This window comes from Sitodiplosis mosellana, unplaced genomic scaffold (genome assembly GCF_009176505.1).
Source record: "Sitodiplosis mosellana isolate CC-2019 unplaced genomic scaffold, AAFC_SMos_1.0 Smas_scaffold_6089, whole genome shotgun sequence".
NCBI classification, from domain to species: domain Eukaryota; kingdom Metazoa; phylum Arthropoda; class Insecta; order Diptera; family Cecidomyiidae; genus Sitodiplosis; species Sitodiplosis mosellana.
Window position 1 is genome coordinate 175,621 of NW_022601330.1, and position 24,086 is coordinate 199,706.

The window sequence follows — 24,086 nt, forward strand, 5'->3', positions numbered from 1 at the left end:
GTAGATTCGCTAATTTTCATAAAAACGTTGAGTAACCTCGAAAATCATTTCCAAAATTTTGTAACGTTACCGACCCATTCAATCGCTCATAAGTCCAAAACTACAGGTGATAGAAATAACAGTTTTTCTATGAAATGTGTGTGGCAAACTGAGTAAATTTCCTCAAAACTCCCTCGATCTTGTCAATATGTACGGCATAAGTTGGTAGCCATACGACGTTACAGTACTCGAGATGAGACTGATCCAGAGCGTAGTATAGTGTTTTGAGCGTTTGAACATCGGTAATGTCGTAGCAAAATCTCTCAATGAATCCAAGGGCTGCGGTTGCCTTCGATGTTATCGCGTCAATGTGCTTGACAAAGCTCAGCTTCTGGTCAATGATGACGCCGAGATCTTTGTGGTCCGATACGCGCTTGAAGGTGAAATCATCATATTTGTAATTTGTATCGATAATGTCCTTTTTCTTCGTGGTGATTGTAAGGACGACACATTTGTCAAGGTTCAGGTGCAAATTGTTTACGTCGCACCAAACCTTCAGTTTGTCATTTTTTATAATTAATATCACAAGTTTTGTGTTCGCTTCGGCACGAGAAATGACTCTGTTTAAAAAAAATTGATGCATATGTCGATAAGATGTCAAAGAATACAATTGGTATCGATGATAATAACTTATCAGTCCATAGGACTTTGTTCTGAGCATCCAAACTATGTAATTTCTATGGTTGTTTAAGGGAGAAAATACTCTGTTTCTGAAAAAAAAAAAGATTTTGTAAATAGATAAGACTGTTACTGTTTTTTGATGGAACTCGCTTTAGAAACTCCGAATGAATCCTAATATTCATGAAGTATTTCTCTGAATATGTGTAAATAAACATGAATTCTTACTATAATATTGAAGATTTGTAAGTATAAGTGCTACTAGCACATGTTTTTATAGACGCGTTAGTTCCGAATGTATTTGGGAAAGAATAGAATATCATAAAACTGAAATACTGTAATATTTAGTGCGTCGTGAGACACACAAATTGCATCACTTCAGATCCGTTTCAGTTGTATCTGAAAACATTATATCTCCGACAATTAATTTAATAGATTGGAACATGAACTCAAAAATTGTATCGCTCAAACGACGATAAATAACGAAATTATGAGAACTGTTTCACATAATGAAACATGTGCATAATGGAATCCATTATTAATGGATGCAAAATAGTTTGACAAAATTGTTCTGATTACGTAATCTAGAATGAATCAATGTTTGATCCTCTATTTTTACCGACAAATTGAGCACCTTGTCAATTTATTCATTATTGCCATATAAATTGGCATAGAAAAGTAGATACTTCATTTCAATGTATACGTTGAATAGTAACATCTGTTGAATATTTTTCATATCAATTACATAAGGTCCTGTTCAAAGTCTATTCAATTTCAACTTTAGAGTCGACCAAATTAACAATAATAAAAACCACAATTACATTTTTCTTGGAATTTTTACCATTATATAATGGTAATCAAAGTAAGTTTAAGCTAAGTCATCTTTTTTAATTGAATATATTGTAAAAGAAAAACAACATAAACCAAAAATTTTATACTTCTAGGTGCGAATGAAGATATTGGTTAAGGATTTTAATACAAAATAAAAATGAGAAAAGATATAGAAAAATAGTCATTTAGTATTTCTGCAAAATAGAAAGATGTAACAATTGGCTTAGCTCAACATGTTTTTGGGATTATCAATTATTATCTAGTTTTATTTAGCGAACGAATGCAAAAATTATCAATCAGTTGAATTTCTACCTTTTGACTCATTGTAGATTTAGAAAAACAACGTTAATCGCGTTACACTCGCATTATAGGTGTTCATAAAAAACGAAATAGTTCATGTGTTTAATTGAAAACGTTTACATATGGTTTGTATTTACAAATTGTGAATGAACTGTATGTTTAATGTGATGCTCACGCTGAAACAAATGTAGGGTTTTTATTCGTAGCGGTGACAATGACTACACACAATGCATACAATGACTCGATTTGAATGAGTTCGTCGTTATGACAAGGCACGATTACATTTTGCACCGACAAGGCAATCTACAAATGAACGCAAGGGGAATAAATTTGTTAAATGTAGAAAATAGCTTTTAATATGAAATTCGAAAATTCTTTTTCGTTTTTCTATTTGAAAATTCACAAAGAAAAAAAACTAGTTGTCGACATAATTGGAATGTTTTTTTCATGTGCGTCACAATAATATTTGTTCTACCTGCGTTCTCGTTTAATCTGCGAATGCAATGCGATTTGTTTGCGAATGTTTTATGGAGCATCGCTGTAAAGCTCTCTTATATATAAGACAACTGAAACTTGCCAATAGAACTTATTTTGTGCGTATACTTGTTGATGTGAGGTTCAACTAGTACGGAGATTTTCAAAAGTGAATATACGACTTGTAATTTTATTTTTTAAAAATCAACATTTTATTAAAGCAATTACTTGCAGATGAGGTGTATTGTGGTCTTCTTCTTCACACTCCAGTGTATTATTTGTAGTGCAATTGTACATCAATCTGCTTATAATCCCGTATTCGAGTATGACGTACCTGTTGCATCACAGCCAATAGTTTATACAGCTCCTACTGTTCAAACTGGACCATATTATGGGTCATATTCAGTACATACAACGCCTGCTGTAAGTCATACATATTCACAAACTCAAACACATCCCGTTGCTTATGTGAAACCAGTGAGTATTATTTCATTAGATTTTCAGACAAATATTACTTTTATTCGAAATGATTTGATATTTTCAATGATAGTTAACTGTTTTTGGTGCACAGTCTGGTCAATACTATGCTCCGTCAGCGCCAACATCAAGAGTGGAACACTCGCGATTGATTGTGCCACAAACAAATCGAATCTATCGTTATCAATCGACAAATCAACAATATGCATACCCTGTACAACGAAGTGGTACACAATTTAGAAATCAAAGCCCGGGTCAAAACTTCCAAAACTTTCTCCGAGGAGAAAGACCTACGAACCAGCAATATAATGAAAACAAATATAATGGGTATGCCAATTCAATGCCATACGCAAACAACGGTGAACAGGTGAAACTACGACGCTACCAAATTTATCGTCCCGGTATTAAGAAAGAATTTTATGACGTGGAGGTGTGTGAGGAATTTTTTTTTGGAAAGAACGATATTTATTTCAAATATTTCTAACTTTCATTGATAGGAGAGAGTCATTGTAAGACCAGTTGGTAGTGCTTTGATTGAATTCGATCCACCATCCAAAAAACAAGATATAACGGAAGGCCGTCCAAACACTAGAAATTACGCATCAAATCATAATCAATACAATTTTCAAGGACTAAGGACAAACGGTCGTTCAGATGATGCATCCAATCAAAATGGACAATTCTATTCAACTTCGGTTTCAGATTGTGGCTATGGGTATGATGATCAATCACCAGTCTATGAATACTCTCCTCCTGCAACATCTTTCGATAGCCCAAAGACACAATACCATCCGACTACATTTGCTCCAACCGCTACAACAGAACCCACAACAAATAATTACCCAACAACTGGATATCCACCAACAGTACCATCACAAACATACCTACCACCATTTTCAACTGATCAATCGTTCACATCAAGTTCTAGTTGTAAGTTGATATGGAATTCTGGCTTTTGTTATATATTTTTTTTGTTGAATGGAAATTTTTAATCTGGATATGTTTGTCTTTACAGCGGAATATACGCCAAGTACAGCTTATTCATCGACTCCAGGCCAGTATACACCAACGTCGACGAGTACTGCTTCAAACAGTGATTCAAGCACAACAGCAAAACAATCTGACATCTATATAAGCTCAACAACACCAGTTTCTGTTACAATCGTCGATAAAAATGACAATTCTAATCAAAATCAAACAACGCCCCAAGAACCATATATTCTCTATGCAGATCAGCGACAGTCCAATGAAAATATTCCAATTGACCAGTTTCAGAATGAGATTCCACCTCGGGGTGATATATCACAATATAGAGCTGAGCAGCCAGATCAATTCTATCATGAATTGCCTCGAAGTCGCATTACGAATGAACCGAATAGGCCAATCGTTTATTCACGATCGCATGGAGAACCAACATTCTATAGAGAAGATGTTGATGAAGATGTTAAATACCTTGATTCCACTAACGACCAGAATCGAACATCACATGAAAGTAATCAGCAAGCTCGCTTAATTCAACTGTACACCGACAACGGTGGAGTTTCCGAAGTTGGTCAGACAGAAACAGAAAGTGAGGCTGGTTCGCGGTATTCAGACCAAGGTAAGAGAAATTCTCAATATCAAGATGTTGGAAATGTGCGTGCTCGCGTGGTATCAGTTACACCCCCTCCAGCAAGTTTTCTTCCAACAGAAACAGTAAATAGAAGAAGAATTGTCGTCTCGAAACCCGTCACGGTTACAACGGTTCAAGAAGTCGTTGGAAGTGACAGTTCGAAAAACAATACACAGAGTTCAGATTATGAAGGTGACTTCGATAATTCCAATGGTAGATATCAGAGCAATTTCGAAGATGGTTCAGAGTATAACGCAAACTACCGCAATGAGGATAAAATCAATCAAAACTCTTATCCAGCATTTAGTGGGAACTATGAAAATGTAGACAGTAGACGGGATGCCAACAGCAATAAATTCGATTCCGGTCCACACAAAAAAGGAGCCAACTATAAAGATCGAGCAAATACATCTGCGTCAACTGGAGTTTATATTTCGACGACACCATCAACAGCTAGTCAACGTATCATTTATGTCCAACCTGTATCCCAAGATTTTGCCCAACAAAGAGCAGTTACGCCGAAAAAACCTTAGTAAAATTGCTAATATTTTTGTCAACAGACCCGATAAAATCAGTGGTCACTTTTTTCAATATACTACATACACTGCAATGAAACGATGCATGTCGATGATTTTGTTATTTAAATCTTGGTAGTATTAAATCAAAAGGTTTTGTTTTATTTTATTTTATTTATTTTTTCTTCTAAAACAAGCCTAGAAGAACTGGAAAATTTTGTTCTTCAATGATTTGGAGATTATGAATACTGTTTCAAGGAACAATAATATTTTGGTTTATGACGTATAATATTTTTATCTACTTATACACAAGCTTGCTGGCATATTCTGCACGTATTGATAGAGCATTCTTTTTTCTCAATTTAAGATCAGAAACAAAAATCGTCATATATTTATCATTGCTGATTTTTTTGTTCCAAACAAATGTTCAGTTTTCGAAATTAAGCGCTACGATGACCGTTGATGGAGTAGGTTTTAATGATCATCGATCAAGGTTGCGATTGTGTTGAAAGGCGATGTCGTAATACCGCCTCATTCGTCTATACTTGCGGAAATGGTGACTGTGCGATTTTTGGTTTAGCAAAAACTAATGCGATATAGAAGAATGAAATTGACAGCTGTAATACTTACTTTTTCACGACATAACAACCGTATTATAGTACCTAGTTTTTGCATTTACTAGGAAGATAACAACGAATGAAATTGTTTGAAAAACAAGATATTGAGATTAAGCTCCAGTTAAAGATGTTGAGTTTTTTTATCCGTTTTCAATACTTCCATGCACTGTACAAATGTTCAGAAAATGGCAAATGGCAAATGGCATGTGCCACAACAGGTCAATCGGTTTACTTCCGTCATTTGGGTGGTCAATTTCATTTACATCACGTGCTCAAGCGTCTCGCCTCATCTACGGAAGAAACATAGCCTTTGAAATGTTCTCAATTGTGTAACAGCTTTAATTATTATCTAATCATTAGATTCGCTTAGATCTTGTATAATTGGAAACTGTCAATATATTCAATTATTATGCGTTCAATTATCGTCACCAATAACAAGGGTACGATCATTTTAATGATTAGATTGACTATAAAGAAAAGCGAAGAAAAAAAAATTTCGCCGATTATATTATGAAATTTTCTACTTACTGTACTCTAATGATTTATTTGTATTAGGTTATAAATTTCAATTAAACACCTGAACCCTGAATTTATAAATATTTCAAATGTTTAGATGCAATCGATATTTTCTACATTTTGAATTGTAACGAATTTAAAAACTAGAAATCCTCGAAATGGGTCTGACTGTCAATGCTACTGGAAAAAAGTCTAAGCATTCGAGTTCTCATTCTTTTCTTAATTACTTTTATTTCATTGAAAGGGAAATTTATCATTACAAATATAGGGAGACAAACAAATTTATATGATTCTCCTATTAATCATTCGATAGTTTCACCAGGTTGCTGCAACAAATATTCTATGCAGTGGAAAAAAGTGAACAAATTGATCCAAGCGAAATAAATGAAACGGATAATAGTGTAGTGTCACGCGCTATACGTAATCTTATATTTCATAAGCAAGAACTTGGTTTCAATGCGATTAAAATTGTCTTTATGTTTGCAGCTCTATCCATAGCAAGTACAGTATGCCAACTCGTTCGCACGATTCAGGAAATAAATATATGACTCGATTATGTTGTTTTTGTTTTTACGCCTGTCCTCATTCGCTTTACATGGCTGAGCAATGTCTCAGGTGGCCACCTAAGGAAGAGAAGGTAGGTGGAAAGAGATACGTACGCATCTCAATCGGACGAATTACATAAAAGAATGATACCATGCATGCATGAAACAGTTGCAATCAGAGCGTAGACGTTATAAGACGTAAACTCAACAGTGATCGAACGAAAAAAAAATTCGTACAATCTGAATATTTCTTTTTGAAATTTTAAGGTAAGATTCTATATAAAAAATTAACTGTGACGTTTGAACAGAGATAAATTTACGGGTTTCCAAAATGAACAATCACTTTATAGTGCACTGAAAGTGATAACCAAAAACAAGTTTCATTTGATTTTATACAGTTTATGAACTGATATTCATTTCCTAGTTGTTGTAATGCACCAATAACTTAGTCGCAGTGAAAAGTGATTTACGGAAGCGAAAGTTACATATAAATTTAAAATCAATATTTTTTAATTTTGAAAAATGTTTTTTCTGGAATAATGTTAAACTAAATTATTTAAATTAGTAATTTTGCATTAGAATAGGTAATAGGAAGTGACAAGTCTTTTGTTCTGAAATATTTAGAAGAAAAATTAAAGATTCGTGTGTGTAGTAACTACGGTGGTATTCTCTATTTTTAGATGTCACCAGGATCATCGGTAATTTTAACGATTTGCATATTGATTGTGGTAATCGATATTGGCTATTGCCAAGTGATTAATTCACCTTTAACCTATGTGGGAGATCCAAGACATCCGCGCGTATTGGCTCAGGGTCCACCGATCCAGATATCAGATGCATCTCAATTAGCACACCCAGCCGTAGTTGAAAATTCAATTGCCGAATCACGATTGCCATCGGAACTATTGAAATCACATCGTTTCTACAGTAATCCACATGTTGCAGAAGCTCTTGCGCGAGACTCATGGCTAACCGATAAAGAAGCTCCAGTCTTTGATAGAGAAGCCGAAAAAATTCCACGTGAACAAGTATTGAAAATCTTCAAAAACGCTGGCTTCCTACAGCGGCGAAAACGATCGAGATTTTAGATATTCAGAAATTGTTCTTTTTTCATTTTTCTAAATTGATGATCAAATTAAGAAAAAAATTATTTATTCGATATGATTTAAAAAAACAACTCATTAAACGGTGTTCAAATCCAATACTCGTGCTTCTGTTATTTATTTTTGATGCTTTGGAGAAAACTCTACACCAAAAAGCTAATGTTTCAAGTGGAGATGCCCAGTGAAATTTCAAAAGTCGTTTTACTACTCGGCCAGTATTTGATTTGGAGTTTGCTTTTCAAAACAGCTGTTGTCAGCCTCTTTTTTATATATCACATGCAATGTTCTCGAGTCAATGTCATTTAGTTGCATGAGTCGCGATGATCCTGAAATGCATTGCAAGGTCAAAGCAATTTGATTTCAATTAGAAATGTGCAGTATTTATTATTGAATAAGTTTACTAGCTGCATCAAATTTGCATTTCATTCAGAATGCATATATACGAAACACATTGCGACATTTTACATGTGTATTTATGTGAGTGGGATCGTAGAGATAGCGGTTTGTTTGAATAAAAATGTGTACTGGACGCACACATTTATCGTTTTCCTTAATTTCTTCGGTTGTTGTGATTTTTATCAGAGCCGTTTGTCGCCAATAAATTACATGCATATCGAAAAATCAGGCTAAGGTTACATGGATTAAATGCTTTTTTGTTATAGTAATTGTAGTGAACCAGCCGATCTCACTACTTTCTCAATTCAATGATTATATATTTGGTTTGTTTTTGGTATGGGATAGTTTTTCTGAGAATTAAGATTTTTGCGACGATTCACAATAAAAAAAAGTGGTGAAATCACTAAATCAAGGAGGAATTCGAAAGGTATAACACGAGAAGAACACAAACAAGAATTTCGCAATTTTGAGTTCATCGAATTGTGTGACCATCAACATTGAACTAAACTACGACCAACGACATACAAAAACATCTGAATGAGCACAAAAATGATATTATGAAAGAAACAGAAACCATAAATTGCGAAACGTGCTCAAATTTAAAATTTGCAGATTTGTAAACTGCAAATTTTCGATTGTATTGATAATTTATTTTACATACATATATATATATATGAATGTCCGAGAATGAAAACGCAACTTCTATTCACAACACATATAAGTGAAACAAAAATAAAAAATTTATTGAAATGAAACAACAAAATCGAATTTTTTCAAAGTGTATAAAAATAAATTTTTTATTTTTGTTTCACTTATATGTGTTGTGAATAGAAGTTGCGTTTTCATTCTCGGACATTCATATTTCATTCATATTTAATGGACTCGAAATTTACGCTCTCAACAGGTTGTCGATTCGTTATTACCATCATAAGTTTGATCTGTTTGAATTTCAAGTAGACTCATAGTAAATTTTAATGCGTAATTCAAACGGGCAATAAAAGAACTGGGGTTTGAGATTTATCTGTATTTTATTCGATATTTTGCGAAAGCGAGCGCTTTTGTCGCATATTTAATGATATGTATCATTGTATCAAAACTGAGTACATCATTGTTGGACTTTAAAAAATTGCGACGGTAACCGGCAACTGTGATGAAATTCCCCACCTCTCTGAGTATGACTTGCCAAAACCACATTTTTGGTCTAAAATGAATTATCATGAACAAATGTACACATTAATGTGAATTGATCGCTACGACCGCAAATTAGAGAAGAGAATTTTGACCTCAGAGAATTCAATCGCCAAAAACATAAAATCTTTAATTCTTGAATGAACAAAAAATATGGAAGCAATACAACACAAACTCACACATCTATCTGTTTTACACAGAAAGCATAGCAACTGAAATTTACATCATCGGAACAATTCTTAAAGCCTGGAGAAGAAGAAAGAATACTACATCGAAATCAATAACAATGAGAAAAAAACAAAACAAAACAAATAAAGTAAAATGAAGAGAAGGAGACAATTGAAACAAAACAATTTTCGATATGCTGGTATGGGTAAGACATAAATAGCGCCTAGATTCAAGTGCACGTTTACATCGACAACAAGTATAAATTACTGTAAAAGTATTGATGCATTTTGCGGCTTTGAGCACTCACTCATACATCGAATGAAGCATATTCAAACACGTGTGTTAGATCACTTTTATTCTAATGTCTGACACACGGTGTATACTGCAACTTTGTTTGTTTGTTTTTTTTTTTTGTTCGGGCTGCGCGTCGTTTTTCATCGATTCTACTGTGTGCTTGCGTCGACTCTGTGTTGTTTCATTCATTTTGAAGGTTAGACTGTGATTAGAAATTTGAATTGTGGGCAGCGGTATAGCCGTCGTACTCTCGGGTGAATGTATTTTAATGGCATTTGATTGAAGAGTATATCGCAATCCACAAAAAAGTGGGATATATTATATATACATATATGAAGCATTAATAAAAATTATGATAATCAAAAGTTCCTTTAACTGACTCGCTATCTCATTTAAATTGTCTCATCTTTGCTGTCCTTCGATGGGTGGTCAGCGCACACGCGCCGAACAAATGAACAATAAGAATATGGAAATGGAAAACATGCCAACAGATTCCACTTCTAATTCAATGCAAACAATACCGTACACCAGCACAATTGTCGGTATGTTGAAACAGACAACCATGACGATTCAACAGCACATTCCCTCTCTTTCTCTTTCTCCCAATTTTACTTTTTCTATTACTTGCTTTTTTCTTTCACTGTAGGCCTCTCTTTCTTCTCCTATGCTTATACTGTCGCTACAGACAAGGTATCATGACGCGATGATCATTTATGGATTGCACATCATAATCCATGCGCCGGTCGCCTTTCTGTCTGGACGATCGATTAGAAAATGAATGCAAAAACAAAATTGCCAAAAATGAATCTTTCAATGGGAAAAGATAAAATTGATGTACATTTTGTCAGACTTAACTTAAATTGTTAAATTGTTCATTCGTGTTCTGATCTGATGGTAAACAGTGAGAAGTATTGTGTCTTGTTATAAAAATAAAATCATTTGAACGCTCAATGATGAAAAAAAATTGTTTTTTGATATTTACGCATATTCGGCATCTGCATCTCTTCCATTCCGTACGCAAGCATGTAGCTATAGATACTAATACTACGGTATGCTTCTGCATTGGGAGAGGGAAAAGAGCGAGTAAACATTGTAAACAATCGAATGCATAGTTGTGTCATATCCACCGAAAAGAAATTCAACTTTTGAAGTGTTGCGAAAAATAATACATCGATAGCCATCGTTGAATCGTGTGTATGTACATGTTGGCTGTGTGCGACACGATGTAACCGACTGTTTGCTTGGCTGAGTACGAGAAACAAAACTCGTGCACAACTTATATCGAAGCCGAACAAAAACATATTCGCTCATAACCAGTCGAACAGTCTGTGCAAAAATACATGAACTTATTAGTCGGCTGCTGTTGCTGCTTCTGTTGCTACTAATTTTGAGCAGATAGCTTTATTTTGTCCAAGTGTCAGTCGTTTTGTGCCTTTTGCATTTTAGATCATATAGTCCATTAATAAAACCAAAACTATACTACGGGAAATTCGATAAAGCGAGAAAAAAACAATGGGAAATGTAATTATCGAATATACTAAAATAGTGTAGCATAAATTTTTATAAAAGAAAAAACAAGGAAGTAAATGTGGCACTCAAGCAACAGGCAGCAAGTGCAAGGAAAAATCTGTGATAAAATGTGACCATCGATGTTTTCAATTTAATTTGAAATGTTGGAGCTTGTTCTATTTTTCGTTACCGTAAAAAGTAAAACTTTTGATTGATATTGTTAGTAATGTGTAAAATTGTATTGTTGAAATATATCGCAAAATTTGTTCGATAGCATTGAACTTTTCAGTGAGTCTTGCGTCAAAGCATCGTCACCTGTGTATAGCATAGAACGCGCACGGTACACGTGTGTTCGGAGTAAATTAAGTTGTTGACCAAGTGTGAAACCGAGCGAGTGCGTACTTCTGAATTGGAGAGAGAAAGCAACAAGTCATCGAACTATTTTGCGCGATACACATAATACAAATAACGACCAGAAGCTGGCTAGAGCAAATAAACGACAGTGACTAAATGCCATACGCGCACTCATTCTTTTTATTCTCTTGCGTTGAATAATCAGTATTTTTTTAATCCGCCGTTGTTGTGTTGTTGATTCTTTGCAACAGCCTGTGCGCACCCCACAGAAAATATCAATATGGATTCAAAAAAAACGAATGATTCCATTGAATCGGAAAACAAAGAGACTATCGAGCAAATTTTGCGTTTTCACGAATGTGATGACAGCATACTGGTAAAAATGATCATTTCGATGGCGGGCAGCCAAGAAGGGGACAACTATATGTCAGTGGTGAAGCGTCTCATTGTTAGTGGGACACACGACAAAAATCAAAATCAAAATGGTATGCAATGCAAACTAATCGATTTCATAAATCTCGAGAAAAAAAAGTTAAATCGATCGCGTGTCAGCCAATAAAACCACCAACGCATTAAGACAGTTATTATGACACCATTGTGTTTTTTTTTCGAAATCGAACAAAATATACAATTTTTGTATATTGAAAACCAAAACTAGGCTAAAGCAGTGTCGAAAATTGTCTTTCTTGCTCAGATGTCCACCAATTAACCATTAATAAAAAGTTGTTATTGTTGTTGTTGTTTTGTTGTTGTTGTTGGTCGTCGTCTCTTTTGTTGCCAAAATAAGAAGAAAATTGTTCAACCACTGTTTATCGGTCACTTATTTCAGACCGTTTTCATTTTTATTCAAATCACGTAATTCGTTTACATAAACGTAATTCGTTTACATAAACGTAATTTTGTTGCCCCGGCAAAGACAAAAGCACATTCAAAGAGAGGTGACCAAAACGAGATTCGATCTAGAGATTGGTTCGAAAATCATACCAAAACTTGTGCATTTATATCAAATAATTTCGATAAGAAGAAAAAATTTATTCATCAAATTTGGAGAAAATTTCGAAGCTCAAGTTCAAATGAGATATTTGAAAACAAACACATTTAGAGTGGGAAAGTATTTTCAAAATAGCATTGGCATTGAATGTTATACAGTATGTACGTGATTATTGATTTTTTATGACAATATTGTCATTCTTCTATTGCAAGTCGACCGATATGCATTTATTCGCGTTTTCATTTGTGATATTATGGTGTTAGATGGTATATATATAAATATTCAACGTTCATGTGTACTGCTAGCATATAAAGCAGCCAGCTGAAAACGAAGTTACACAAAGAACGAAAACATGTGATATATATGCATTTCGTATGTACAGTACATAGACGAATGTGTAATATATGGTAAAATGCGCAGCGTCGCTGTTGATTTGTGTTTGTAATGTCAAGGTCATAAATGCATTTCGTATTTATCGGAATAATTCGTGTTGATTTCCTTCCATTTCTCACGTGTTTCGGACAGCTCAGTGGAAAGGGAAAGGGAAAGGGGAGAGAGTGAGAGTACGTACGTTGAAAATGTATACATGTATACTAAAAATGAAAAATAGCTCCGTAGCACCAACCAAAGAACATTTTATTTCATACGGCTATAATATGATAATGAATAATGCACCTGGGAAATAAATGCTCTAATCTAAATAACTGATCCACTAATGCACGGATGGCGAAGAATGTTGGAATTTTTTTTATTCGACTAATATTAATACCACTTATTTAAACGGAATCAAACACCCAAAAAATTCATATATTCACCTTCTCTATTATTATTATTCCAGATATATATCAACGCAGTTTAATTGTAAAGCGACAGCTACAAAATTTGAAGAGACGTATATTATTCCGCGCTGATTTTGCCTTTGCTAATGAAATTGTTGCATATACGAAAGTTATGCCGCAATTCCACCAGTTTGCGGATAGCGTTGGGCTACCCTTACCATTTGTAAGTACAACTCTACAGTGCCGTAGCTGAGAGATAATTGCAAATTTTCAGGAGTTCCCATAGGTTCTGGCAACGATATCCAGGCCACCTTTTACTAGACTGCATCGTTTCCGACAAAAGTTGACGAATTTCGGGGGCAAATAGCCTATTCGTTGAAGAATCATGGGAAAAGAAAATTCCAATCCAAAAATGTCAAAAACCTCTGATTGGGACCTGGCGCATTATGTATATCGCCAAACAATCGATTTTAGTCATTTTTGATGGAATATCTACTTTTTACTCGCTGCTATCACATTTTTTACCAAATTAATTGCTTTGCGGCTGTAGAATTAAACAAATATAATACAAATGGACAGCACTCAATCGGTTTCACATCGATTTTTGATCGTTTTTAGTGAAAAATGGGTAATTTCGGGCAAAATTTTGACAATTTTGTATGGGAGTTGCCCGTAAAACGCTTTGGAATAGCTTCAAACTTTCTTACGTTCCATTTTTTGGTGAAAAAATAAGATTCTGAAAGTATGAAGATCGGATTTGAACAAGCTTGGTTTTTGACCCTCAATTTTTTCGAAATTTCCTTGAACTTTCTCTTCGGTTTTAACATTTCAATGCGCATTCCCAATGAACATATTTAGACCACATAGCACTTAAATTCTTTGTTTGACATCTCTCTCTGAGATTCTAGAGAGGAACTGTACTGATTCAATCGATATAAGTCATTTTGAGCCCACCAAAGCCCCGAAAAGTGGCCAAATTCTCGTATTTTCCACTAAATTTTGTAGAGAAAGTACTGTAACTTTGGATAGAGATATGATATCAACACATATTATGACTTAAATAAAAGGTATTGAAGGCCACTTTTATAGAAAATCCAGATGCAATGTTATCAATGTATAAAAAGTGTTCATTTTTGAGGAGAACGGCCTACGATATAAGCTGAAAAATAGATTCATCATTATAATAGCTACAAATTTCGAAAATAACATGTAAATAATCAAGGAGAGAGTAATTTTTATTGTTTTTTGAGCCTATGAATCCAAATACATCATCAGTTTGGTCACATCAAATCTAGTTTTCAAGATATAAAGTCATGGAAATTTAATTAGGACCGGCATTGAAATTTCAGTTTTTTCCCATTAATTCTGTTATTTTACTTTTCCGTACACAGGAACAACCTAGAACCCTCTAACCCACTTTTACTTTTCCGTACACACCGTGTCAAGGGAAAGTATAGGAATTGGTCCCGAAAACTTTTTTCGCAAAATTGGTTTAGATCATCAAAAAAACTCATGAAACGCGTTTCTACGCGTTTCTACGCGTTTCTACGCGTTTTTTCTTAACCACTTTTTGAGACACTTTTCCGTTCGTTTGCCGTCGTCGTCATCGTCGTCGTCGTTGTCGTCGTGTGTGGGGGGTGTTAAAATTTGAGCCAATCGCAATACTTTCCTTTAGGACCTTCGGGTCCTGCAGAAAAGTATAAAATCCAAAAATACGGAAAACGGTACGGAACAGTTTGGGATTGCGAATGTAATTCTTTTTATTTCCGACAGATATTCATAAGATGATGTTTATGAGAATATTTGTTATTATTATTATTATTATTCTGCACCATACAGCGTTTCTTCGCCAGAGGTGGTTTATTTGATATAAACTAGGCTCGCCCGTGGTCAAAATTTGACCACACAAACAAAAAAATTACTATTAATATTTTATATAATTAATTATTAATAGTTTCGCCAATTTCTCTTTCCCTCCACACAAAACATTCGACTCTTTCAATCATGTATATCTGTGCACGCACACAAAGGAAAGTAAAAAATTCATCCATTCCTTTCATACATATGCTATAAAATGCCGTGCAATTCACAGGAATAGAAATGACTTTGTGTGAAACACTGACGTCACACAATAAATAGAAACGATAGCGATGTAGAAAATGCGAAATGAAAAAAATGTCGGAGATGGATGCTTCTCTTTGTGATTCATAGTGTTTACGAATGTGTCACAGTGTGTCACAGAGAACATTCGTGTGCAGCTCAAAACATTGTCTCTCTGTTTAGTCTGTATATCTGCGCACGCACACAAAGAGGAGCAAAAAACGTTATTCATTGCAGTGCACACAAATCGAACTCTTTCTCAATACTCTCTCTCATTCGACTGTCTCAACAGTTTATATGCTGTACATTTCAGCGACCGAACTGAAACATTGTATATATCACTGCTGTCAAGAGCAAATGAACAAAAAACGAAAACAAACAACGAAAGAATATTGCGAATTTCACAGCGAAAATTTCAGAAAATAAATGGTGAAATTATTCAGTGAGTATGGAAACAAATTAAAATTTCCTTCAACAAATCGAAAAATATGAAGTCATTTTTTTCGTTGTTCGTATCACGTGTTTTATTCACTTGTTAGGCACGATGCAACGACCGATTGGAATTGTGTCAAAGAAATGCGGTGTTTCCACTCGATTCACCAGCTACGTATTTTCAATCACAGACATGGACAAATGGGAGAGTGATGAACGCAAACTGATCGATGAAATGGAAAAACGAATCATATTTCTCAAATTCACGGTCCGTGTTGCACCACTGTTGACACAACAACAAAATGAATTGGAAGTGCTTGCGCTGACAGAGCAAATGAGGGTTCCTTGCCACGTTGCTGCTATCACAATTGCAGCAGAAAGAACCTACGTTACACGACTGTCAAGAAGAGAAATGGTGGAATTTCTACAATGTGTATTGGGTGATTTGGATCACATCATCGACTTTTGGCTCCCATAGTCGCTCATTAATATTTCAAAATGGAACATCACAAAAAGTGAAATTATAATTCTTATTATTTCAATAAAAAAAAATCATTCCATTTCCCAGACAAAACACATACAGTATTTCCATTCAATTCCATAATTTTCTCATTCTTTTACACACTGTATCTCTATTTACGGCTCAATAAGAAGCATGTATTTGTTGTGGTTTTAAGTTTAGCTTTGTTCTATCTCCCTAGGGGAATTTCTCACGTAAAAACTGTGAAGATTTTCGAAGATGTTTGAAACTGTGAAGATGTGGAAGTTATCGAAACTATGTGGATTTGTTTTCTTTTCTACATCACAGCACAACCACACAACAGCAAAACGAACAGCCGAACAAATAAACATGTACAGACATGTCTACTGTGTAATGCTGTTCTGCTATGCTACCGCATTCATTCTATAAGCTAAATCAAATACCATTTGGACCCACGAATATATAACGGCAGTGTGGCCGTATGGATAACGCATACGTTGAAATTAAAAGGTTTGAGGTTCGGAACACAGCTTGGGGAGTGGCGGGTGGAAGTTATTTTTTTGCTTTTTTTCCATTTGTTTTATTAAATAATAACAAAATTTAATTTTTTTTCATAGAAAAACACCACAAAAAATTTTTCTTCAACAAAATTACAAAAGAATCAATCATTTCAGCGTATACAACCGCAAAAACATAGATTCTATTGAATTTCATTTTCAAAATAAAAAAAACACAATTAAACCATTTCAAATAATGAAAAAAAAATTTAACATGAAAATATACACAAAATAGCAATACTTTTTCAAAATAAACATAAAAAATTAAAAATAAAAGAAAAAAAAGTTTTTGACCACATAATAAATCGAACCCCAGACCCTCAGAACAACACGCAAAAGACTTTCCCACACGGCCGCACCGTTCATACATACAGTACAGCTCAAACAGCACTTGACTTGTGCTGTATGCGTAGAACGATCATTTCATTATTTTTTCACAAAATGAGCAACTTCCATTCAACCGATTTGAACGGCATAAGTACCATTCGAAAGATAATCACGCTTAGATGCGATTAAAGCCAAAAAACACTCACATACGACACATACAACCGGAGTTATGGCCGTTTGAGTGAACTCCCATACATTTTATATGGGGAAAACTCATCATCACTCAAACGGCCATAACTCATGTCTCAAATGTCAAAAGTGAGTGTTTTATGGCTTTGTGCACATCTACGCTCGGAGACCTTTCGAATGGTACCTATGTCATCCAAATCGGTTGAGCATAAGTTGGTCAAAAGTGTACCACCAACTTTGCATTTGTAGATTAATATATAGATATTCTTTTATATATATTTACATTTTATTACATTAATTGAATTGGTATACAGTAGAACCTCGATTATCCGTTAGGCACCGGACCAGCGCCTTGACGGATAATCGAAAAAGACGGATAATCGAGATTCTCATAAAAAAGGCAAAGTAATCAAAATTTCCATACTTTCTAATTAGTTTATGATGAAAAACCGGGTGATGTAGAAAATATATGATAGATATGAGAATCCATACTTTCTAATTAGTTTATGATGAAAAACCGGGTGATGTAGAAAATATATGATAGATATGAGAACAGATTTGGTGCATTGTCCAATATATTGGACAATCTTGTATATACGAGAAGTATACAGAAAACGCAAAGCCTCTGATTTCAAATCTTATTGTGCGAATGTACAAACGGCACATAATTGATTTTAATTATGAAAGTTAGTTGGCAACTTTATTCGTATGTTCAAGTGAAATAAACTGGAAAATGAACTTAAAAAAAACTTTTCCACCTTGAAAAGGTGTGACGGTTAACGGAGGTGATGGATAATGGGAGGACGGATAATCGAGGTTCTACTGTATTGGCATAAAATTAATTACTCTCTCCATAATCTATTCCTTTTAAAATATTTGCGTTAATTTTTTACCTCACATTGCAACTCACATCGCAACTCTTCCCTGATTTCGTGTGGAATGGCCGATATCTTTATCATTTTTCATCATAAATGATTTACACAAAGATGGTTCGATTTGTTGAACATTTTACAACATGAATTGCACTAACATACTCACATACGCATACTACGTCATCACATATGTGCATAAGCATGTGTGATGCGCTATACGTGAATCGGGTGCCTGAGTGCCCAAAGTGCATTTTTGTATGAAAACCAGAGTGTGATAAGAGATAAAAGATTTGTGTCTTGAGCAAAGTTATAGAGCATGTCAAGTACTACAATATTTCTACAAACACTATTCCGTTATCTCTTATCAGTTCCGCGAAATATGCAAAAAACGCGGAAGACGTGTATTTTTTGTATCTAATTTTTTAATGGACTGATAAGAGATAAGAGATATCTGTCTTCAGCAAAGTTGTAGAACAGGTTGAGTTCTACAACATTTCCGAAAACTTTAACTTGTTATATCTTATCACGGAGGACGATAGTCCGACAAGTGACGCTCCATAGACTGTGCATTTCAAGCCAAATATCAAAAATGCCAGTTTTTGCGTCACGAGTATATATACAGTAAGTATGCTATTTTCTCAGGACACTATTTGAGCCCCGGTATGTTAGGTACCGTTGGAAAGGTCTTGGCCCGAATAGTCGGAAACACTATATCCCCCATGCCTAAAGTGTGGTCTAGACAAAAATATAGCGGTTGGAAAATTTCAATAAATTTTCAAATCTATAAGCATATCTTACGAAGGGGGTACCCAGGGGTTGGTCTGAGGTGTCCAAGAGAAGATCCTTCTCACCTCCTTTCGAACGCCGGTCCAAGCGCTCCGATTGGTCCAAAAACGAAAAATTTATGGGCATTGGCAGTTTGATCTTGATTTTTTATGAAAGTATTGATTTATTTTTTTATTGTCCGTGTGTCCGGAAACTTTTTTGACCCCCACAGATTCCGGTGCCGATATGCCCAAGCTGTAGCTGGTGTCGGGCCACATCGAAACCCGTCCTCAGATTGACATTTGCATTACAGGAGAGCTGGCTATGGCTTCACTAGCCTGCATGTATACGATTTTTTCAAGTATTTATTTCGCACACTAGATCAACTCAGACGCCCATCGGGCAAAGTCAGCTCGTAATCATTTGAGAAGACCTTCAAAAAGTTCCATACACACATGCCAATGTTTATGTGATATAAAAGAAAAAAGTCGATTTTTATGAAAAATCGACTCCCTTAAATTTCACGCCAAAGGCGGTTTCTCAAAAATCATCCCGACAATCTTTTACCAAAAACTGAGCTTTGTAGCCGGCTACCATACCAACAAAATGGCATATGCCATATATCCGGGAAAATTCGTATTTCGAAGTTCTGGGCATAGGCAATTCATCAATGAACGGAATTTGTACGAAGAGTCGCATTTCTACGATGAAATTGCTGCCAAGAATACGCATCTACTGGCTGAAAAAGGCTCACGAAAGACATATCCGCTCAATTTTCGACGCGCAATCGATTAAAAGTGGTCACGATGCGATCTGAGGCCATTTCATGGTCGAAAAATAGGTCGGATTGAAGTGAACTTTTCAACTTGCTCTATTTTCACTGAAAATGACATTTTTGTTCGAAAAACACGTGAAATAGACCTCTGACGACAATTTGGTCTTAGAAAACTGCTATTTTTTCGTGAAAATAATGGGAGTCCACGAACACTTGAATATCCTTTTCGTTGTCATTTTGGTCATAAATCGGCATTTTTGCATCTGAATGTATGAAATTGAACTTTTGTTCGGGGGATGCATAAAAAATGCACTTTCCAGAGCTTTGGTGGTTGGAAATTAATATGTTTCAATGAAATAATGGGTCTAAAATTACTTCAAAACTCTTTTAATGGATATTTTGAAATTTAATCACATTTTACAATGTCCAATAAGGGGAAATGGGACTTTTTTAATGAAAGTGGAAATTTGCTATTTACAAAACTTGTGAAATGTGGATGCAAATGTTTTACCCAAAAAATTACAATTTCCCAATGATAAGACCTTAAAATAGACATATTTCTGGCAAAAGTGTATTTTTCCGAGAATAATTCCAGAACTTGTGAAATTAGAATGCGAATGTGTTACTCAGACATACTTCTGCTAAAAATGTATTTTTCCAAATAAAAAAATGCCTTACAAAATTAGTGATATCAGATGAAAAACCTCTAGACGAGGTTAAAATGGAGTGACGCTCCTGTGCGTGGATTTAGCACTGAAAATGACTGATATCATTTTGAGTGACGCTAGGACGCTGGTTTATCTCTGGATACAAAGTTCAAAAGTATTTTTCTCATTCACTATTGTGAAAATTTATTTACAATAAGGAAAAATATCTTGTCACGACTTTTAGACGACAAAACGCTTGAAAACTTGATCTAAAATCAAAAGTCGTGACGCAAGATATTTTTCCTTATTGTGAGTAAATTTTCACAATAGTGAATGCGAAAAACACTTTTGAACTTTGTATCCAGAGATAAACCAGCGTCCTAGAGTCACTCAAAATGATATCAGTCATTTTGAGTGCTAAATCCACGCACAGGAGCGTCACTCCATTTTAACCTCGTCTAGAGGTTTTTCATCTGATCAGTTACTCAAAAAACCGCGAAAAACGCGATTTTTATGTTATCATTTTTCGCGTAACTGATAAGAGATAACAAGTTAGTGTCTTCGGGAATGTTGTAGAACTCAACCTGTTCTACAACTTTGCTCAAGACAAATATCTCTTATCTCTTATCAGTTCTGTAAAAAATGATATGGAAAATCTCGCGTTTTTCGCGTTTTTGACGGTTTTTCGCGGAACTGATAAGAGATAACGGAATAGAGTTTGCAAGAATATTTTAGTACTTGACATGCTCTATAATTTTGCTCAAGACATAAATCGTTTATCTCTTATCACACTCTAGTTTTTATACAAAAATGCACTTGGGGCACTCAGGCGCCGGTTTCACGAACAACGTTATAAAATAGGTTTCACGGTTTGAAGGTTAATATATTCCTGACATAACACAGCAAGAAGTTTCAAAAACCCGCCACTAGGTGTTTTTTATACACATATATTGTTATACACTAAATTGTACAAAAATCAAAAGATCAGGTTTTTTATGACTCTTGGAGTCATTTTCCTGCAAAAATAATTATTCAGCCAGTCTTTTGACGGTGTTAAATAAATGAACTTAAAAATTGTCATATGTAAATTCATGCTTGATGGCTTTTTGGAATTATGGAGATATTAAGCCCTATTAGAATATTCAATGAAGAAACAACAAAAAAGTTGCAGGGAAGGGGTTAAAATTGACTCAAACTACAAAGTGCGATCAAGTGATTTTTTTTCTTCAAATCAATTCAATTCGACCATTCCACAAGAAATCAATCAAAATTCACATCAGATAGCCAATTTTTTTTCCCGGGGTCTGGTTCTGGTCATCCAAAAATTAAAATTTCGGAAGTTTTCGAATTTTTGGACCAGTGATAAAAAACTTCAACGCCATCATATCTGAATGAAATTTTCACACATGTTGGAGTTTGAGAAGGCCTATCGATCACACCTTTAGAGTACCTCCCCAGATGCCGTCTGACACGATTTTCAGGCTACCAATCATTCAGAGTGGGCAAACAAAATGCCCCCTCTTTAAGTGGCGGTTTTTAATGTTTTTTTCGATTTCTCACCAAAAATAGTCGAAATTGAGCGATAGAAATTTTTGAGACAAAACATAATTTTTTTCAAATTTTCCGATTTTTCGACTGTCTTTATTTGTTTGAAAGATGACCTAAAATGGCTTCTTACGATGTTTTGATCTGAAAAAACTGCTATTTTTTTCCTCACTAGGCTTTTCCTCACTTTGCTTTTCCTAGGCCTTCTCAAACTCTAACTTGTGTGAAAATTTCATCCAGATATGATTGCGTTGAAATTTGTTATCAATGGTCCAAAAATTCAAAAATTTCCGGATAAAACTAGACCTCGGGAGAAAAATTTGGCTTTCTGATTTTTTGCCCAAACACAACTTCCGTGCAAAGTTTCAGCCGATTCTGAGGACCTCGATGTAATTGTTTATTTTTCGTGTGTTTGAAGTTTTTCCCGAACAAACGATCGAACATTCAAAAATAATAATGAAAATTTGTTTCGATTGACACCTTTATTGCTACCAGAATATACGATGTCAGTGTCGCTCATAGGTTTTTGTTTGCCCCCTTGATTTTGAAGCAAATTTTTGAAATTACCCCCCAATTATTTTCGATTTCTCTAGAATAACCCAGAATTTTTTCACTTTTTTCCAAATTACCCCTCGCTTAAATCGCCAATGTCAGAACCTATGCGGGGTTCCGGTTTTTTTTGACGAAAAAGAAAAGATTCTTAAAGTTTCATGATGTTTAATTTAAGGTAAATTGTTTGTTCGCCGGGACAGATGAAAACGATGATGATCTGATTGTTTTGGAAGATCTAAAGCCATTTGGTTATCGAATGGGAAATCGATTAAAAGGTCTTGATTACATACAATGCAAACTCGTATTACAGGTCAGTCCGTTGAAGACACTTTTGAAATCGACATTAAAATACAACAAGGGTGCATTTCTTTTGATTATAGGAATTGGGAGTTGTACATGGCTTGAGTCTAGCGGCCAAGATCTTGCACTGCAATGAATTTGCGGAGGTGGTTTCAAATATAGGTGAATCCATCTATTGTGCTGAGGCGGCAGATTTTTTTACACATAGCTTGGAGTGTTCATTGAAAGAGGCATTGTTCAGTCTACGAAATTCGAGTCAAACCTATGTAAACCTCGCCCCTGCTATTCTACAAGTAGAGAAGCTCAAAGGGCAACTTTTTAGACAAATGTTTGACTGCGTGAAAGGTAATCCCAGCGAAGAATTTTTTATTGTGGCTCACGGCGACCTCTGGATAAATAATATAATGTGGCGGTGTGATCACCATAACAAGTGTGATGGTGTGAAATTCATTGATTTACAAACGCTTAGATATACGTCACCAGTCATCGACATATTACACTTTCTTTATACAAGCACTGAATACGTCGTGCGAGAAAATCACATGGATCAACTGATAGATGACTATGTTGAGTCCCTATACACAACGCTGCAAAAATTTGATGTTCATGATGAGTATGTGCCTTGAAATTTTTACTTGTTATTTGCATTTTCATCTAATTGTTTCATTGTTTATATTTGTTTTTATTTCCATAATTTCACCCCAGATATGTGCCGAATATGCAAACATTAAACGAAATAATTAGAAGTGAATTACGAGATAGATACATGTATGGTTTGGGTATTTGCATGTGGCTTTTGCCTGCTGTAACTTTCCATCCGGACAAAATTGTGGATTTGGATGCAGTTACAATCGATGACTTCAAGAGTGATAATCAAGAAAAAACAATGACGCAAATGCAGACCCCCGAATACCATACACGAATGAGAGAAACTGTAATGGAGTTTTACGGGAAGGGAATTCTGAATGACATTACATAAAAACAGATATCAGAGAGGCAAACTATTTTCAATATAGATTTTAAGTTTAATTTTTAAACAATTTGTATACGGAATTTCGACATAATTTTAAGTAGAAGAAAATGTAGGATTAATAAAATCCATTAACCAATCCATTAATTAAATTGATTTTTTAGTTTTCAAAGCCTACTGTATTGTACAAGTACATTTCGAACTAGAACAAAGAAAATTCTTGCCGTACATTTTCTGAGCTTTTTATG

At 34.8% G+C, this 24,086-nt stretch overlaps 3 protein-coding genes and 1 long non-coding RNA gene across 8 annotated transcripts; all 4 read left to right on the forward strand.

The window, feature by feature from the left end:
- Positions 1–2,317: 2,317 nt before the first annotated feature.
- On the forward strand, positions 2,318–5,035 carry LOC129573465 (putative uncharacterized protein DDB_G0277255). 3 transcript variants are annotated; one of them, XM_055453962.1, is made up of 5 exons: positions 2,318–2,431; positions 2,497–2,739; positions 2,813–3,169; positions 3,237–3,669; positions 3,755–5,035. In XM_055453962.1, exons 2-5 carry the CDS (start codon positions 2,497–2,499, stop codon positions 4,882–4,884), a joined length of 2,163 nt encoding a protein of 720 aa, XP_055309937.1. In that variant the 5' UTR covers positions 2,318–2,431; the 3' UTR covers positions 4,885–5,035. The 3 variants fall into 3 exon arrangements, with proteins under 3 accessions (XP_055309937.1, XP_055309939.1, XP_055309938.1); XM_055453964.1 differs by having other exon boundaries at positions 2,834–3,169; XM_055453963.1 differs by having other exon boundaries at positions 2,388–2,431; positions 2,484–2,739.
- A 144-nt stretch (positions 5,036–5,179) lies between these two features.
- On the forward strand, positions 5,180–7,758 carry LOC129573466 (uncharacterized). The gene is made up of 2 exons (XM_055453965.1): positions 5,180–6,811; positions 7,225–7,758. Exon 2 carries the CDS (start codon positions 7,225–7,227, stop codon positions 7,630–7,632), a length of 408 nt encoding a protein of 135 aa, XP_055309940.1. The 5' UTR covers positions 5,180–6,811; the 3' UTR covers positions 7,633–7,758.
- Positions 7,759–10,868: 3,110 nt separating this feature from the next.
- LOC129573470 (uncharacterized) lies at positions 10,869–23,985 on the forward strand. Of its 3 annotated transcripts, XM_055453969.1 has the most exons (6): positions 10,982–11,400; positions 11,477–12,041; positions 13,386–13,549; positions 22,744–22,878; positions 22,949–23,481; positions 23,574–23,985. In XM_055453969.1, exons 2-6 carry the CDS (start codon positions 11,837–11,839, stop codon positions 23,845–23,847), a joined length of 1,311 nt encoding a protein of 436 aa, XP_055309944.1. In that variant the 5' UTR covers positions 10,982–11,400; positions 11,477–11,836; the 3' UTR covers positions 23,848–23,985. The 3 variants fall into 3 exon arrangements, with proteins under 3 accessions (XP_055309943.1, XP_055309944.1, XP_055309945.1); XM_055453968.1 differs by having other exon boundaries at positions 10,869–12,041; XM_055453970.1 differs by lacking the exon at positions 11,477–12,041.
- Positions 15,409–16,432, forward strand: LOC129573475 (uncharacterized). Its single transcript, XR_008688596.1, has 2 exons — positions 15,409–15,868; positions 15,966–16,432. It is a non-coding gene; the product is annotated as an uncharacterized LOC129573475 (long non-coding RNA).
- Positions 23,986–24,086: the final 101 nt, after the last annotated feature.